An 18005-nucleotide genomic window follows, 5' to 3' on the forward strand; every position below is an offset into this window, starting at 1 on the left:
AAGGCAGGCGCTAAACCGCTGCGCCACCCAGGGATCCCAAAGATTATTAATTTGATTAAAATTCTTAACCTAATTGCAAGCCATCTGTGGACTTTTTTTTTTTTTTTTTTTTTTTTTTTTCATCTGTGGACTTTTGAACACATTCTTTGTTTGAATCTAGTGATGCTAGAAAACGTGTGTCTAGCACTTCAGGCAATATCCTGGCAAAATTTCTCATATGACAGTGTCAGGAGGTAGGCCTATCTTGTCTTCTAGAAATAACTGGAAAAAACTGTCATTACAGCCTTAGAAAGGCTCTCAACACTAACCAAAGGCCAATAATATTTGAAAAGTATTTATCTACCAACCACTGCTGAAATCTAAGTAAGAATAGTGGTGGTCTGTGCTTGGCCTCCATGCTTGGCCCATGAAGTATTTCTGATAAGGTGGGGCTGCCATGGGAACTAGTCACTTCATTGTGGGAAGGGGCTTAATTGATTGGAAGTAGAGTGGGAACCATTCCCACTTATGAATGGGTAAAGCCTGAAGCTCTCCCAACCTATGGTTATAGTCCTGGTTGGGTCAAATGGTAGGTTGGAGCACAACCCAAGAATTTAACAGAGAGCTCCTAGAAATGAGGGAGTCACAGAGGGGCTTAGGAAGTTCTCCTTACATCCCTGGCTGACATGGTGGCTAATACTACCAAGGCAGGAAGAGGAATAAAGTAAACAACAACAATACCAAGAAACAGGTAGAAAATAAAAATCAAAATGGCAGACAGAAATCCAATCATATAAGTTACATTTTGTGCAAATGGACTAAACATTCCAATCAAATGACAGACTTTAAGACAATAAAAAAGAAGAAAAACCCCAAGATCAACCACATGCTTCTTATAAGAGACATACTTTAAATTCTGAGACAAAAATAACTTCTAAGCAAAGAGATGGAAGAAGATGTATCACACAAACAAACAGTAAATAAAAAGAAAGTGGGAGTGGCTATATTAATATTACACAAATTGACCTGAAGACAAGAAATATTATTATACATAAAGAGGAACATTTTATTTTATTTTATTATTTTATTTTATTTTATTTTATAGGAACATTTTATGATGATAAAATGGTAAATGCCTCAGCAAGATATAATAACAATAATAATAATGTCACTTGGGTGGCTTAGTTGGTTAAGTGTCTCTTAGTTTCAGCTGAGGTCGTGATCTCATGGGTCATGAGATTGAGCCCCGTGTTGCACTCCACACTCAGCAGGGAGTCTGTTTGAAGATTCTCTCCTTCTGCCCTTCCCTTTGCTCTCTTTCTCTTTCTAAAATAAATTAATAAATCTTTAAAAAAAGTTAATGTGCATGCACCTACCAATGGAGCCCCAAAATACATAAAGCACAAACTGACAAAATTAATGGATTAATTAGGCAGATAAACATCAAGGACAAAAGACATAAACAACACCATCAGCTAACTTGACCTAACAAACATTTATAGAATACCTCACACAATGACAAAATACACATTCTCTCACAAATGTGCATGGCACATTTCCCAGAACACATTATCAAGCCTCAATAAATTTAAGGGAGAAATTATACAAGCTATGTTCTTCAACCATGTGAAATTAAATGAGGAGTAAATAATTAAAAACATTGGGACACTTATGAATATTTGAAAAATTAAACACTTTTATTAATAACCCTTAGTAAAAAAATAAATCAAAATGGATATTAGAAAATCTTTTGAACTAAATTAAAAAGGAAAACAACATATCAAAATTTGTATTTAAAACACTGGGAGAAAGTTATAGCTTTAAACATATATACTACAAAGGAAAAAAATCTCAAATCAGTAACTAAGCCTCAGGTAAAGGAACTATAGAAGGGCAAATTAAATGCAAAGAAAACAGAGACAAGGGTATCATAAATATCTGAGTGAAAAATCAATGAAATAGAAAAAAACTGAAGAGCAAGAGAAAAATCAATGCAACCGGAAGTCAACTACTTGCAAAGATCAACAAAATTTATAAACCTTCAGCTACACTGGCTAGAGAAGAAGCAAAAAACCTTGAATTTCCAAAACTTGTCGTGAAAGAGGAGAGAACACCAACCATACAGAAAGTAAAAAGATTTAAATTTAATATTATGAACAACTGTATGCCATCAAAGTACAGAATTTGGATAAAATGGACAAATTTCTAGAAAGACACAGATTAATAAACCTGAGTCAAGAAGAAAAAAAAACTTAAGATTTTCTTTAAAACAATAGATTTAAAATAATAAAGAAATCGGATTACATTTGTAATCAAAACTTTTCCCACAAAGAACAGTCAAGGCCTAGATGTCTTCACTGATGACTTCTAATAAATATTAAAAACAAAAACAAAAAAAATACTATGCAGAATCTTTCAGAAGCCAGAAGAGGGAACACTTTATAATTCATTCTATAAGGCCAGTATTAACTGATATCAAAGCCAGGAAGAAATATCACATGAAAAGAACGACAGACTAATATTCCTCATGGACACAAACATAAAAATTCTTAGCAAATTGTTAGTAAATCAAATCAAGCAATATTTAAAGAGGAGTATATGCCATGACCAAGAGGGATTTATCCCCCAAAGGAGACTAATATCTGAAATCAGTTGATGTAATAGATCATATTAATATAATAAAGGACAAAAGCAAAAACCTACACATGATAATCTAGATAGAGAAAAAGCATTTGACAAAATTAAACACCTATTTTTTATTTAATAAAAAAGACCAAATTGTTCAACAAAGTTGTGATGGAAGGGAACTTCCTATCCTTGATTAAGAGCAAGGCAAGAATCCTTCCTGCTCACCATCTCTCTCTTCAACATAATATTTGAAGTTCTAGCCAGTGCAATGAGGAAAGCAAAGAAAATCAAATCCCAAATTCCCTGCTGCAAATCTCTCAAGGGAGATTAAAAATATTTTTTATAATATTGTCAATTATTTTCTGAATTATTTCCATTTCCTCTGGGTCAACATCTCTATTGCTGTTCTGTCTCATTCATGCTTTTGAATTTTCTTCAAGTATTTGTTGAGTCCTCCCTCTTTGTTCATATTTAGGAAAGGGGCACATGTCAATGTGATATTGCAGTTGTGAAATTCTGTCTCTCCTGACAGGCTTCAAGTGTGTAAATGGGAGGGCAGACACCTGGTCTTGGGAAGATCCAGCTTCAGGCTTATGGCAATGAGGATGTGGTTTGTGACCCCTCTAGCTTTACCTTCTCATGCTTTACCTGTGGACTCTGAAACAGCAGTTCACTGTAACACACTTTTTTTCTAATGTAGGAGGTACAGCAGCATCATAGGAGGCAAGAGTCTGAAGTCAGCACATCTCATATCCAAGAGCTGCCATCACAGCCAACTGTGTGACCTTGACACCTCTGAAGTCTCAGTGTCCTAGTGTGCAGGGTGAGCCAAGACCAGCACCTGTGGCCCAGTGCTGCCTCGGGATTATGTGACAGAGGGTGCATGAAGGGCCTGGCATAGACAGATGCTCCATCAGTGATGCCTGCCTTTCCCTTCCTTCCTGTGGTGAAGAAAAGGCTCCCCGCATCACCTTGAGCACTGTTTCTAAGTGATGACATTCCATGTATTCTAGGATCCCGAAGGGGTTGCACTGTCACAAATAAATGGGTAATAATCGGCCTTTCCACATTTGATAAGCACCTCTAACAGCAGGGGACTGTTAGGCCTCTCTAGCCATTAACTTCACCTATTTTATTTCAAAGCTTTAAACTCAAATTTGCTATTTCATAGAACTGCTTTAATCCCCGTGCCTGAAATCTGTTTGAGTTTCTCTGTGTGAAAAGAAGTGGTTTCCTATTGGTTTTCCTGAAAGCTGTGGTCTGGAAAGTGCCAACAAATTGGGTGTGGACTGGATGAAGTTACGGACAAACACCAGGGAGGAGGCCCTAGGGCTGTAGAGCACCAGGTCCCAACTCATGCACCCAGAGTGGCCTGAGGCTCCCCCATGGAGGCCTGTCTGGTTACACTGAGTGCAGTGCCGCCGTATGATGAGCAGCCACCTCTGCATTCCTGTGATCCCTCAGAGGCTCCCTGAGATCTCCCTATCTGATTTAGAGCCCCCAAAACTCACTATGACTAGCAGCTCTCTCTTGGATAGAGCGGGACAAATCTCAATTTCTGAGGCCTTTCCATAAAGATCCTTGAAATTAGCTATAGAACTTATTCACATTAATATGATCTTGAAGGCTCACTGGAAACTCCACATATTCTTGCAGAAATGCATGTCAGGTGAGCAAACCTCTCTGGATCAGGATGTCTCCAGGATAAATGGCAGGGATGAACCTCTCTAGATAGGGTGATAAGGGGACAGGTAAGAGGCAGGTTGCCTGGTACACAGGAACTCCAGCAACAAGGACCCCTGCTCTTCATCAGTGTAATGGCTTTCTGAAAACTGCAATTTTGGGGAAATAATAAATAAATTTATTATTAAAAAAAGTCACAACATAACTATGTTGTCACCATGTTCAATTAGATGATCTTAAAAAAATACAGGTCAGAGAGGCCAAACTTTTTTGCTCTGTGGTAGACTACAGGCTACAATAATCAGTACCCAATCTGTTGGCACGTTCCTATATTGTCATGCTAAAAAGTCCCTCCCACGCTTACTTTGGACTTAGCTGTGTATCTTTCTTTGACCAATAAGACAATAATATGTGTAACACAAGAAGACCCGGAGAGGCCTCGTATGCTGGGACTCACTCTCTCTTGATGCTTTTGGAATCTCTACCGTAACTACCATGTGATGGAATGACCCGCTGGATGATTAGAGACATGTGATCCAGACACTTCTGTCACCCCTACCAAGGGCCAGCCAGCATTGTCAAGTACAGCTGTGCAGCTGAGCCCAGTGAGGGGACCTAGCTGAGGGGTTCTAGCTAAGAACCACCCAGCTGAGACCCATTCTAGTCGTTGACCCTGAGAATCATGACCTAAATAAATAGTTGTGTTAAGCCATGAAGTTTTAGAGTATTTGTTATGCAAGAAATGCTAAGTGACACATGCCTCTTTATTATTTTATGGAATGGAGAAACAATAAACCTTAGAACAGTTGCTGCATGCATGCTGACACTTTTAACTACTCATTAGTTTTTCTTTATAAATAAAGACCACCATGGCTACACCATAAGAATGTTGCTGAGAGAATACTTTGTTTCTAAGAATTCCTCATGGACCAAGCCAACCACTCTGGAGCCCCCCTGGAATCCTCCATGGCTGGACTAAACAGAACTGAAGGAGGGACACAGCCACACTGTCTTGATCCTTTCCCCTCAAAACCTGTGAGAAGAGCCACTTCTTGGTCTGGGTTTGCCAACCAGAAAGTCTCCTATGCAGCAGCCCAACTTCTAAACAACTGGTTCCACAGATGTCACTGGGTATGCCCTTTCTGGCTCAGGCATAAATGCCCATATGCTCCATCTTACCACTACAGTCAGAGGTGACTCCTTTTCCATCATTTCTGAACGATGGCAAACTTCACTTTTTAAGTATTTCTTCACTTCTGCTGTCCTGATTCTCCCTCTCACCATCTCTTATGGCAGGTCCCAACAGTCTCTGTGCATCCAGTTTGGTCCTAGAACCACACTCCTCCCTTCTCCCCATCACCTCTCCGTTCTGTCCCATTGTCCCACTCTACAGCCATAGCAGCTTCCAAAAAATGAAATCGGACCCCAGCTCTCCTTCCTAAAACCCCTCACCATGGTTTCCACACTCATGATCCCCATCCAGGTGCCTAGCAGTGTGGCCTATGAGGTGCAGCAAGCACACCCCTATAGCTAGGAGGGCCAAAGCTATAGATGGGTAAGCTGGACTCTCCAGTCTCAAGCTACTCCCCAACATAGGACTCCTTGATGTTACCTGTCCTTCCTTCTTATAGGCATCTGAGTTTGTGACCTCGCCTAAATTGCAGTCTCCCTTAGAAGGCTGATATGGTCCTAAGTTAAGGGACCTCACTTCTGCTTGGTCCTGTCTCCCTAATTTCACCATGATCCATAGGTTTTAGCATTGGTAATCAGTTACTGTTTCCTGCAGATCTAAGTTAGATGCCTTTTTGTTTTATCTGCTCATGATGTTCCCTTGGACCAGAGTTCTCTTGCCACCTCCCCATGAGCCTTCTTGCTCATAGTCTGGTTCTCCTCCTCAAGATGCAGTGCAGGGGTGTTGCCTCTGCAATGATCCCTGACCCCCCACATTATGCTGAGTCCTATCTCCTCCCCCTTTGGATGCTCTCAGAGCAGACTGGGTACTCTACCATCATAAATCCTGTGCTATGTGAAAATTGCACTCTTGCATATTTGCTTCCTTAAAGCATGCAGGTTAAGTTGCATTTATACTTTCGCATTTAGCAATACCCTCAGGCTTGGAAAAGAGTGGACACATGACAGAGGCTTGTGAATGAAAATCAATGTACTTCTCACAGCTTTCTCAAAATGTTGGCACTGTCAGAGCTGACACCATCTTCTTCCTCTTAACAAGTGTCACCAAAGGGTATGAAGGTCTGCTCCAATGGCCTTGCCTACAACTTGACTTCTTTGAACTCCCTGCCAGTTGGTTTTCATGGGCTCCATTCACAGGAATTGCTACAGAACATTTCTCATTTCTGAATTTCCTTTCTGATCAAAACCACCTCTTTCCAGTTGCTTCTGGTTTTCATTTAACCTCCAGGCCTGATGCTTCTGGTCTCCTTGGCTGCTGTGCTGTGTTATACTGTGTCCAACATGTATGTTTCAAAGCAGGTAATCCAAATGCCCTTACTTGTTCTCCAGTCTACCGAAGAAGTAACTCTTATAACTACTGACCTCATCTTCCCTTTAGGCTAGCATTCCTATTATTTTTTCCAGCAGGTTTAGCAATACCAAGGATCCCTTAATAGAAACTTTGGAATGCCAAATTAAGGAAACTGAATATGGCAGTGAAAACACTTCTCAAATTGTCCCCATGCACACCTTTCCAGCCTCATGTGGCCCTAGGACCATGTGCATCCCTCTCACCTTGATCACTGTTGCCAATGACCCTTCTCTCCCAAATAGGCAGTGTTAGCTGGAATCCCCAACTGGCTTCTCATCTTGACAATCCTTTAGTCCACCAGTAGCCCCATTCTCATGGCCATCACCTTGGGATGGGCTGAAACCCCTACCTATTGCTTCAGGTTCTCTGCATTTTTGCACCCTAGTGCATTTTGCACCCTCACGAGTCCCCACCCAATCCCCAGGCCCCGTTCCCAAAGGCTGATGACAAACACATCCTCTGACCTCCAGCTCCTGGAATTCCTCCTCCTCCTCCACGTCATAGGAGAGGGTGTGGATTTTGATGTCATCAGCCGAGAGGTCGATGAACTTCCCATCGGGGTACTCCAGACTCTCTTTGGTGGGTGACCGGTCCTCAATGAAGGTGGTCTCGCAACAGTCGGTAGCCACACCATCCCCCCAGGAGCGCAGCACACCCTCCGAGTAGAGGATGATGTTGGGCCGAAAATGGGACTCCACAGACTGCTGAAGTGTGTTGGGGTCCAGCAGCTGCTGGACCGGCTCATTCCTGCTGCCATCCAGGCTGGCTGGTGCTGCGCTGCCCACCACCCGGCAGCTCTGGTACTGTGGTGCTGAGTAAACAGACACCAGGCCATCTCTGCTCTCAGCCATGAAGTTTCTTGTGTTAATTAAGCCATTTCTCTTGCCAGCATCACTGATTTTACTGTGCACCAGCATGCTCTTCTGTTCAATTATGCCATCCATGGTGTTCCTTCTCCCTGACTGGGCGTCAAGCTGGCGGCCACACTCCAGGGTCACACTTGCCTCATGGGACCCATTTTTCCTGGAGGAGGAGGAAACAGAGATGAGACAAGAAAATCACACCCGTAAAAAAGCAAAACACCCAGATCCTTGCTGTTTCAGTTTGTACTAGTCAGCCGATATGCACAGAAGCTGGGGGAGCCAGATGATATTCTAGTTCTATCTATTCTACCAATTTTTAAAAGGCTCTATCAGGGCAGCCAGTCAAAAAAACCCATAAATTGATTACTCAAATCCCTGTGAAGTTTTTCTTCCAAATAAAGGAGACTGCAGAAATTGGACCACTGCAGCTCTAGAGAAACCTGTGATCACCAGCAGACATCTTGAAACCCTCTGGTAAATCCAAACACATTAGCTTTGGGTCAGTCCAAAGGCAAAATAAGGCTGTAAATCTGTAATGGGGATCAACTCTTCCCATGCCCATGGCCATTCATTCAAACAGAAAACACACCCCCAAGAAGAAAGGGTTTAAAATAACGTCCCACACAGATTTAGAAGATAAATGACAGGAAAACCCACACCACTAGTTCTATAGATAGACCAAATTCCCAAACTGAGGAAACACTCACATGTACATTCTAATGTATGTATGAGAATTAGCTCAATGCTCACATATGCCTCCTGGCCTTCCAACACAGCCCCAGGTATTGAATTAGAAGTTCCCCTGCCTTAATGGTATACAGCTTAGAGAAACATCTACATATATAAGATACAATTAAGAGGCCCTCTAAATTGTTTCTCCCTAGATTATGTTATTTTCTAGGGTTTTGAATGTTCCAAAAAAAAAAAAAGGGAGAAGGAAAAAGAAAAAGATACCAAAGATTTTGGAGATAATGCATTTACTTTCACAGCCAAGGAAATCACCAACAAACAAAAAGACAATCTACCACATAGGAGAAGATATTTGTAAGTGATATATCTGATAAGAGGTTCATGTCCAAAATATATGCAGAACTTACACAGCTCAACACCAAACAAAACAAAACACACAGGAATCTGATTTAAAAATGGGCAGAGGACCTAAACAGGCATTTTTTTCAAAGAAGACATACAGATGGTAAACAGACACATGAAAGATGATCGACATCACTCATTATCACAGAAATGCAAATCAAAACAATGGTGACATATCACCTCATACCAGCCAAAACAGCTAGGATCAAAAAGACAAGTAATAATAAGTGTTAGTGAGGATGTGAAGAAAAAGGGACCCTCATGCACTGTTCATGGGAATGTACATTGGTGTAGCCACTGTGGAAAACAGTATGGAGGTTCCTCAAAAAAATTAAAGATAAAAATGCCATATGATCCAGTAATTCCACTACTGGTTATTTACCCGAAGGAAATGAAAACGCTAATTCAAAAAGGTATATGCAGTCCTATGTCCATTGAAGCATTATTTACAATAGGCAAGATATGGAAGCAATCCAAGTATCCATCAATAGATGAGTGGATAAAGAAGAATGTGGTATGTGTGCGCATGTGTGTGTATATATGTATATATAAGTGTATATATATATATATATAATGGAATATGACTCAGCCATAAAAAAGAATGAGATCTTGCCATTTATGACAACATGGATGGACCTGGGGATTAGGCGGTACAATTTTCCAGTTATAAAATACACAAGTCACAGGGAAGAAAAGTACAGTAATAACACTGTATGGTGACAGATGGTGACTCCACTCATCATGGGGAGCACTGAGTAATGCACAGATTTGTCAAATCACTATGAAACCAACATGGTATGTCAACTATAATAAAGTGAGAAATAAAAAATATTTAAAATTTTTAAAAATTTTTAAATAAAATAATTTAAAAGCACTTGAATAAGTTTCCTATAAGGAAAAAACCTAATGATGATTTAAGGACAACTTGTACCTTTTCTCAAGATTTATAAATGTTTAGACTTTCCCTAACAACAAAAAGAATGAATTTCCTCAAGTATTTCCTCTCTGTAAGTTAGTAGCTATTATGTAAAAACATTCCATCTAAGGGACTTTGAGTACCCTGGCTTTCTATGAGATTTCAATTTTTTTTTCTGATATCATAACTGCTTTATTTGGTGATAGCTACAAGAATTTAAAATTTCAGACCAATCAAGACATAGAGAGGTCACGTTTGCAACTAACTGGAAAATAACATTTTAGTAGAATTGACAAATGATTAAACTACAGCATATGTTCGGAGAGATGGTGGGTGTTATTTATGTGATACTGTGTCAGATTTAAGAGAGGTCAAAAAACACACTGCCACCTCTGCTGATGTGGCACTAAGAAATACTTAGCTCCAGGGGCACATTTACAATCTGAGAGCTAAACCATTAATTAAACTATTTGGGTAAGATCTTTTGAGTTCCTGTAACATGCAAGGCACAACGTTGTGTCTGAACATCATCTCTGGGACTGCTCATCTTCCAAGCTAGACAATATGCTCACTGAAGTGTTTCTGGTCCAAACCCTCAACTTCTCTAATCTTCTCCTTCCACAGAGAAGCCACGGGGTTGATCTCAGAATTGGGCCCCTCATATGGTTTGTGATTGCCATATGTACTACCAAACCTAACATAATCTTCTTGACACATAGTTTGGTTTCTCAGATTGAGCTCCTTCTCTTCAAATCTGTTTTAAGTATCTTACAGAAGACATGTGATTGCATCTGTTGAAACCCCATCTCTTCAATGGAGTAGGAGGCTCTTGCCCAGCCAGAAGGACTTCCCCCTTTTCTGGTGTGTCTCAGCCGCTGTGTTACAGTTTCTGTTATGGCTCCTATTGCGTCCTTCTCTGAAAACATGACAGCTGTTAATGTCAACATCCTCCTCCAGCCCTTGCCCCTGTTCCTGTCCTGGAGCTCCTTGAGACTAAAGGACCAGTATTATCTCTGGTATGCAGCAAGTACACAATGAACTGTTGAAATAAAGTTTCAAGTGTTATGTAATTAGAATAATCCCTACTTAGCGATCTCCTTGAGCTGTACAAGCCCCAAGTGAGAATCTGATATTATAGCATCTTGAGGCAGGCACAGCTTAGGTCTCTGAGGGGCTGTCCACAAATTTGACACCTAAAGTAGCTGAGTACTGGCAGCATCAGCACCACCTGGAAGTTTGTTAGAAAGGTGGAACCTTCAATACACTTGGAATAACTGAATCAGAATCTGCATTTTAACACCATAGCAAGTGATTATTCTGAACATAAAGTTGAGGGTCTTTGTTCTATAGCATATAGTGAAAGTTTTGTCCTGTTGTAGAAGTTAGCTCAATTGTATGATGGATTATTTGATATCCTTTAAAAAAGTTATCAAATATATTTAAAGAACTTAGTTTTCTTCATGGCGTGAACTATCCAACTTTGAGCATCATAAATTATGATTACATTTGAATGAAAGAAGCTGAAATCAGACAACAAAAAGAAATAAAAGGCATTCAAATTGGAAAAGAAGAAGTCAAACTCTCCCTCTTCACATATGACATGGTACTGTACATAGAAAAACCAAAAGACTCCCTCCAAGATTGCTAGAACTCCTACAGCAATTCGGCAGTGTGACAGGATACAAAACCAATGCCCAGAAATCAGTGGCATTTCTATACACTAACAATGAGACTGAAGAAAGAAAAATTAAGGAGTCAATCCCATTTCCAATTGCACCCAAAAGCATAAGATACCTAGGAATAAACTTAACCAAAGAGGTAAAGAATCTATACCTGAAAAACTACAAAACACTTCTGAAAGAATTTGAGGAAGACACAAAGAGATGGAAAAATATTCCATGCTCATGGATTGGAAGAATTAATATTGTGAACATGTCTATGCTACCCAGGGCAATTTACACGTTCAATGCAATCCCTATCAAAATATCATGGACATTCTTCAGAGAGTTGGAACAAATCATCTTAAGATTTGTGTAGAATCAGAAAAGACCCCAAATAGCCAGGGGAATATTGAAAAAGAAAACCAGAGCTGGGGAAATCACAATGCTAGATTTCAAGCTGTATTACAAAGCTGTGATCATCAAGACAGTGTGGTCCTGGCACAAAAGCAGACAAATAGATCAATGGAACAGAATAGAGAACCCAGAAATGGGTTCTCAACTCTATGGTCAACTAATATTCGACAAGGCAGGAAAGACTATCCACTGGAAAAAAGACAGTCTCTTCAATAAATGGTGCTGGGCAAATTGGACATCCACGTGCAGAAGAGTGAAACTAGACCATTCTCTTACACCATACACAAAGATAAACTCAAAAATGGTGAAAGATCTAAATGTGAGACAAGAGTTCATCAAAATCCTAGAGGAGAACACAGGCAACACCCTTTTTGAAGTTGGCCATATCTTCTTGCAAGATACATCTATGAAGGCAAAGGAAACAAAAGCAAACTGAACTATTGAGACTTACTCGATAAAAAGCTTCTGCACAGCAAAAGAAACAGTCAACAAAACTAAAAGACAACCTACAGAATGGGAGAAGACATTTGCAAATGACCTATCAGATAAAGGGCTAGTATCCAAGACCTATAAAGAACTTATTCAACTCAACACCCAAGAAAAACCGTCCAATCATGAAATGGGCAAAAGACATGAACAGACATTTCTCCAAAGAAGACATACACAGAGCCAACAAGCACGTGAGAAAATGCTTGCATCACTTGCCATTAGGGAAATACAAACTAAAACCACAATGAGAGGGTGACTGGGTGGTGGACACTGAGGGGGACACTTGGCGGGATGAGCACTGGGTGTTATGCTATATATTGGCAATTTGAACTCCAATAAAATTTCTTTAAATAAAAAAGCAAAAAAAAAAATAATAATAAACCCACAATGAGATACCACCTCACACCAGTGAGAATGGTGAAAATTAACAAGACAGGAAATAACAAATGTTGGAAAGGATGTGGAGAAGGGGGAACCCTCTTGCAGTGTTGGTGGAAATGTGGACTGGTACACCTACTCTGGAAAACTATGTGGAGTTCCTCAAAGAGTTAAAAATAGAGCTACCCTAGTACAATTGTACTACTGGGTATTTACCTGAAAGGTACAGATGCAGTGAAACGCCAGGACACCTGTACCCCAATGTCTATAACAGCAATGTCCACAATAGCCCAACTGTGGAAGGAGCCACAATGTCCTTCAACAAATGAATGGATAAAGAAGGTGTGGTCTATATACACAATGGAATATTACTCAGGCATCAGAAGGGACCAATACCCACCACTTGCTTCGATGTGGATAGAACTGGAGGGTATTATGCTGAGTGAAGTAAGTCAATCAGAGAAGGACAATCATCATATGGTTTCATTCAGATGGAGAATATAAGAAATAGGGAAAGGGATTATAGGGGAAAGGAGGGGAACTGAGTGGGAATAATCAGAGAGGGAGACAAACCATGAGAGGCTCCTAACTCTGGGAAACAAACAAAGGGTAGTGGAAGGAAAAGTGGGTGGGGGGATGGGGTGACTGGGTGACAGGCACTGAATAGGGCACATGATTGGATGGGCATTGGGTGTTATACTATATGTTGGCAAATTGAACTCCAATAAAAAAAAAAAGAATGAAAGAGGCTGAAATCAGTGGAATCTTATTTTTATCACTTGCAGCATCCTTCAATATCCCTTTAAATACAGACCAGCTTATTATATATATTGTATTTCACTTCATAATTCCTATTAGCTCATTTCCTCTGTGTTTACTTCCACCCTCTTTTACCTGATAACAGATTTATGCCAGCTGGAGCTGAGTAGCTCAGAGAGAAAATGCTGCTACTCATTGGGGTAATCTACCAGCATCCTTGCCACTGCTTTCTGGAGTCGTACCCAATGACGGCTGTTCTACCCAGGCTTTTTACAACGGATATATATTTATATAATAAAACTGTTTATATTGTATGGCAAATAATACTTGTCCCCGCCCCCCTTTTTTTGGTCCAGATCCAGTGGCTGCCTCTCACTTGACCCTTTATCTTGCTTAAACAGCCTCGACTATATCTTGGATGCTGCCTCCTATTGACAAAACTCTTTCTGGAGTGCATTAATGGCCAAGCTCCCAATTTCACTCCCTGGGTAAAGTCTTGGAGGCTGTTTCTATGAGTTCAGCACTGGAAGCTGGTTGAAGGGCATCACCAGTTATGCTGCACCTGCTGCTTTGATAATTGCTGGCAGGTGGAGGGAGGAGGAGCCTCCATGTGTCTGCCTATTATACCCAGCTACTCTTCCCTTGTACTTGCTAATGTACCACTGCTTAAAGAACCCTCCTGTCCACAAATTTGGATGAATACCAGGCAGATGAGAAAACGGATATGATGCAGCAATTGCACTACTAGCTAGGTATTTATCCAAAGGATACAAACATAGTGATGTGAAGGGGCACATACACCCCAATGTTTATAGCAGCCATGTCAACAATAGCCAAAATATGGAAAAATCCCAGATGTCCATCAATAGATGGATAAAGAAGATGTGGTATGTATTACAATGGAATATTACTCAGCCTCAAAACAAACGAAATCTTGCCATTTAAAATAATGTGGTTAAGACTAGAGGGTATTATGCTAAGTGAAATAAATCAGTTAGAGAAAGACAAATACCACATGATTTCACTCATATGTGAAATTTAAGAAACAAAACAGGGGAAAGAAAATAGGGGAAAGGAAGGAAAAATAAAATAAGATGAAAGTTGAGAAGGAGGCAAACCATAAGAGATGCTGAACTCCAGGAAGCAAACTGAGGGTTGCTGGAGGAGAGGTGAATGAGGGGTGGGGTACTGGTGAGGGACATTAAAGATGGCACATGATGTAATGAGCATACCAGAAAGTCATGCCAATGTTAAACTGGAATCTGATATTTCAAAATAAGCTAAAAGCAACTGAGAAAAGGATAGATTCTATGAGAGAACAACATATATCAGAACTGGGGAAAAATCAGAAGCAATGTAATTTGAGAATAGAAAGAGATACAAAAGGAACTTGGGAAAGAATTAGAAAGAAAGAAATTTCAAAAATTAAGGCTAAACCAGAAGGGACACAGTGGGTCACACCTCAAGAGAAACATAGCATGTAAAATATAAGAGCATGTTAAATTAAAAATGCATGAATATGTCAATTTAAATGAAATTCAAGAGCAAACAAAGTATTGTCAAGGCAAAGGAAATCTTGTTTGGCTCAGGGTGGGAAGGGCTCTGCCATGGAGAGGGCAAGGGAAAAGTCCTTAGGTAATCCGTACGCTCTGTATCTTGGGGGAGCAGAGATTCCAAAGTGAATCAAACCATAACACTAAAGATTTTCATTTCACTGTTTGCATCTGAAGTGCTGAAAACATTCTGAAAGAAAGTAACAAATATAGACTAAAGAAAAAGAAACCAGGACATGTAAATAAAAGGACACTTTAGAGAAGAAAATAAGCAATATATAAGAGTAAGTACTAAAACTATGATTTAAGAAAATTTTCCTGTAATTAATGTTGAAAGGGTACACCAAGTACCTGGGAAAATTGACCCAAATGACCAAATCCAATATAAATTATAGAAATCTACTAAACTTTAAAGGAAAACAAACAAATAGAAAAGCACCTTTGGTTATTCAGGAATTAAAACAAAACAAAACAAAACAACCTGAATCCTAAAAAGAATAAGAAAACCAGATTATCATTAGACTTGTCAATAAAAATGCTTAACACAGAAGCAAGTGGAGTGAGGTCCTGAAGATACTCAAGGCACTAAAACATGAATTGAGGATTTTACACCTAGTCACTGACCTCCAAGTTACCAAAGTCAAAATGACTTGGCAAAACCTCAAAGCATGGGCTCTGTTTCTGTCCTGAGCACACATTGTACATCTGCATCATTTAAAAAAATAACCAAAAAGGAGTATTTCAAACACAGAAATAAGAAAAAAAAAAAAAAACTTTCCTGGTTCCATAAGATTAGAATCCTACATCCATGCACATAATAAAAACATATAATTTTCTGGAATGTCCTTCATCATGATAGCTTGTAACTCTTTATATATATCTATATAAACAAACAAATATATACAGCCCCGCGCCAAATGTTCCTTCCCTGGTGCACTCTTTTCTTTGGGAAGATTATGTATCCCAGGCAGCTGTCCTCACTTGGGTATCAATAAAACTCCTTAACTCTCTCTTTAAAAATTTTAAAAAGGTTTGTTCATTTTGTGTCAACACCCACAAAAGTCTTCTTGCCAAACAAAGCAAAATGAAACAAAGCACAGCCTTATTTTAATCAAGTCACTATATCTAACTACCAATTATAGGAAATTCAGAGGACAAGGGAACATGTCAAATGACTTCATTGTTGTATGCAATCAGTAAAATCTAGAATGTGGACAGCTCTACAGGAAGAATGATCAGAAAATGTTAAGAATTAAGAAACAGAGAGAGAGAGTGCAGTGGATATTCTATAAATTAAAGAGACTTAGAAGACATAGCAACTAATTGTATATATTAATCTTATTTGGATCTAAACAAATGAACTGACATGTTTTTATATGTAAATATGTATACAAACATATTTGTACATAAATGTCTCTCAATATTTATACAAATATTCACATACATTTCTATATCAGACATTGAAGGAATGAGAGCACTGGCTAGATATTTGATGACACTAAGGAGTTCTTGTCATTTTTTTAGGCATTGTTAATTTTTGAAAGCATATGATGAGGATTTTTAAAAGCTACCTAAAAAAAAGCTATCTACTTGTAGAGGTTCATATTGAAATATTTGCAGACTTAATAAATGATGTGATGTTTGGGGCTTGTTTAAAAGCCATCTGTTTTGGGAGGAGGAGTGAGCAGCGTACAGAGAAAACAAGATTGGCCATGGGCTGATCATGAGAGAAGTTGGTTGATGGGTACATGGGGTCCATTTTCCACTTCTTTTTACTTTCACATAGGTTTAAAGTTTTCCATAATAAAGAGTCTTTAAGAAACCAACAGGTGAAGATGTATAAGAAAGATGTAGCCAGAGGGAAGAGCATGAGGCCAGGCAAAGGGGCAGGACGCATGCAGGTAGCATTGGAGCAATTCTGGCAGAGGAGAACCAGGAGATTAAGTTGAAGGTGGATGAGGGGCTTTATTATGAGGATTTTGAATGTCAATATACAGATAAACTTCACTTTGGCAATGGGCATTGTGTAAGAAAGGCCCTTGAATAGAATGTGATAATAGGGAGGCAGCTGGGTCTGTGGACAGCATGGAGGATGGGTACAGGATAAAGGGCACCAGCACTGGTGGTCTGGCTCTGATGCACAGCGCACTCACTCTACGCATGTTCAGCAGGCCTCAGGGCAATGGGGAGGGGCCAGTGTCCTGCAGAAACCCTCAGGGTGGCATGAATCTGGATATCACTGATTATGATTCCTGGGTTTTGCGTTATTTCATCCCCTTGACAAACTGATCATAAAGAGGCAATAGGAGTAGTGACATCAGTGGCCTGAGGATTCTTAACCCCCAGCTCCTGTGCTGCTGCTGTCAGAGCAGATAATGAGGCCTCCCTGAGGGGCCCAGAGACCTTGCCGAAAGCATTCACTTCTCATAGTGAGTCCTTCCTATTTTCTTTGAAGATTTTATTTATTTATTTGAGAGAGAGAAAAAAAAAGCACAGAGGGAGAGAGAGAAACAGACTCCCCACTGAGCAGAGAGCACAAGGCAGGGCTCAATCCCAAGACCTGAGATCATGAACTGACTTGAAGGCAGATGCTTAACTGACTGAGCCACCCAAGTGCTCCGTGTGTCTTTCCTATTTAACTGAAGAGTTCCTGCTTGGTGGTTTCTGCACAACACAGGTGTGCTGAACCCCTCTCATTCATCACAGGTAGAAGTATGACCATTCTCCCAGCTGTGGGTGGTTTTCCACTTTTCAAAAGACTGTGTTCAGCTAGGTTTGCAAATAACATACAGGGTTTCTACACTGAGGTGGCTGTGTGGCCTGGGGCTGTCTCCCTGAAGTCCTGGGAGAGCTCCAGGGCCAGGGGCACAGTGCTCACTGCACAGTCCCCATGACCCAGGAGCACTGAGCTGGATCCCTGGGTCGCCCCCACTCCCAACAGACAGGGCAGCCAGCAGCCTTTTTTGCTAAGGGAGGTCTCTGAGGATCACAAGCTGAGTACTGACTGCAGCTCATTCACTTGTCTGGAGGCAGACTGGGGCTCACTGA

At 40.2% G+C, this 18005-nt stretch overlaps 1 protein-coding gene across 7 annotated transcripts in view; it reads right to left on the reverse strand.

The window, feature by feature from the left end:
* SYNDIG1 (synapse differentiation inducing 1) overlaps positions 1-18005 on the reverse strand; it is a 187993-nt gene that overhangs the window by 97407 nt on the left and 72581 nt on the right. For all 7 annotated transcript variants that reach the window (XR_012015254.1, XR_012015253.1, XM_072793626.1 and 4 more), the window contains exon 2: positions 7297-7855. Coding sequence is in view for 5 of the 7 variants with exons in the window: in XM_072793626.1 (XP_072649727.1) it covers positions 7297-7776 (480 nt within the window). In the remaining 2 variants the exon portion in view is untranslated. The remainder of the gene's footprint in view (positions 1-7296; positions 7856-18005) is intronic.

The sequence above is a fragment of the Canis lupus genome, chromosome 22, assembly GCF_048164855.1.
Source record: "Canis lupus baileyi chromosome 22, mCanLup2.hap1, whole genome shotgun sequence".
Classification (NCBI taxonomy): domain Eukaryota; kingdom Metazoa; phylum Chordata; class Mammalia; order Carnivora; family Canidae; genus Canis; species Canis lupus.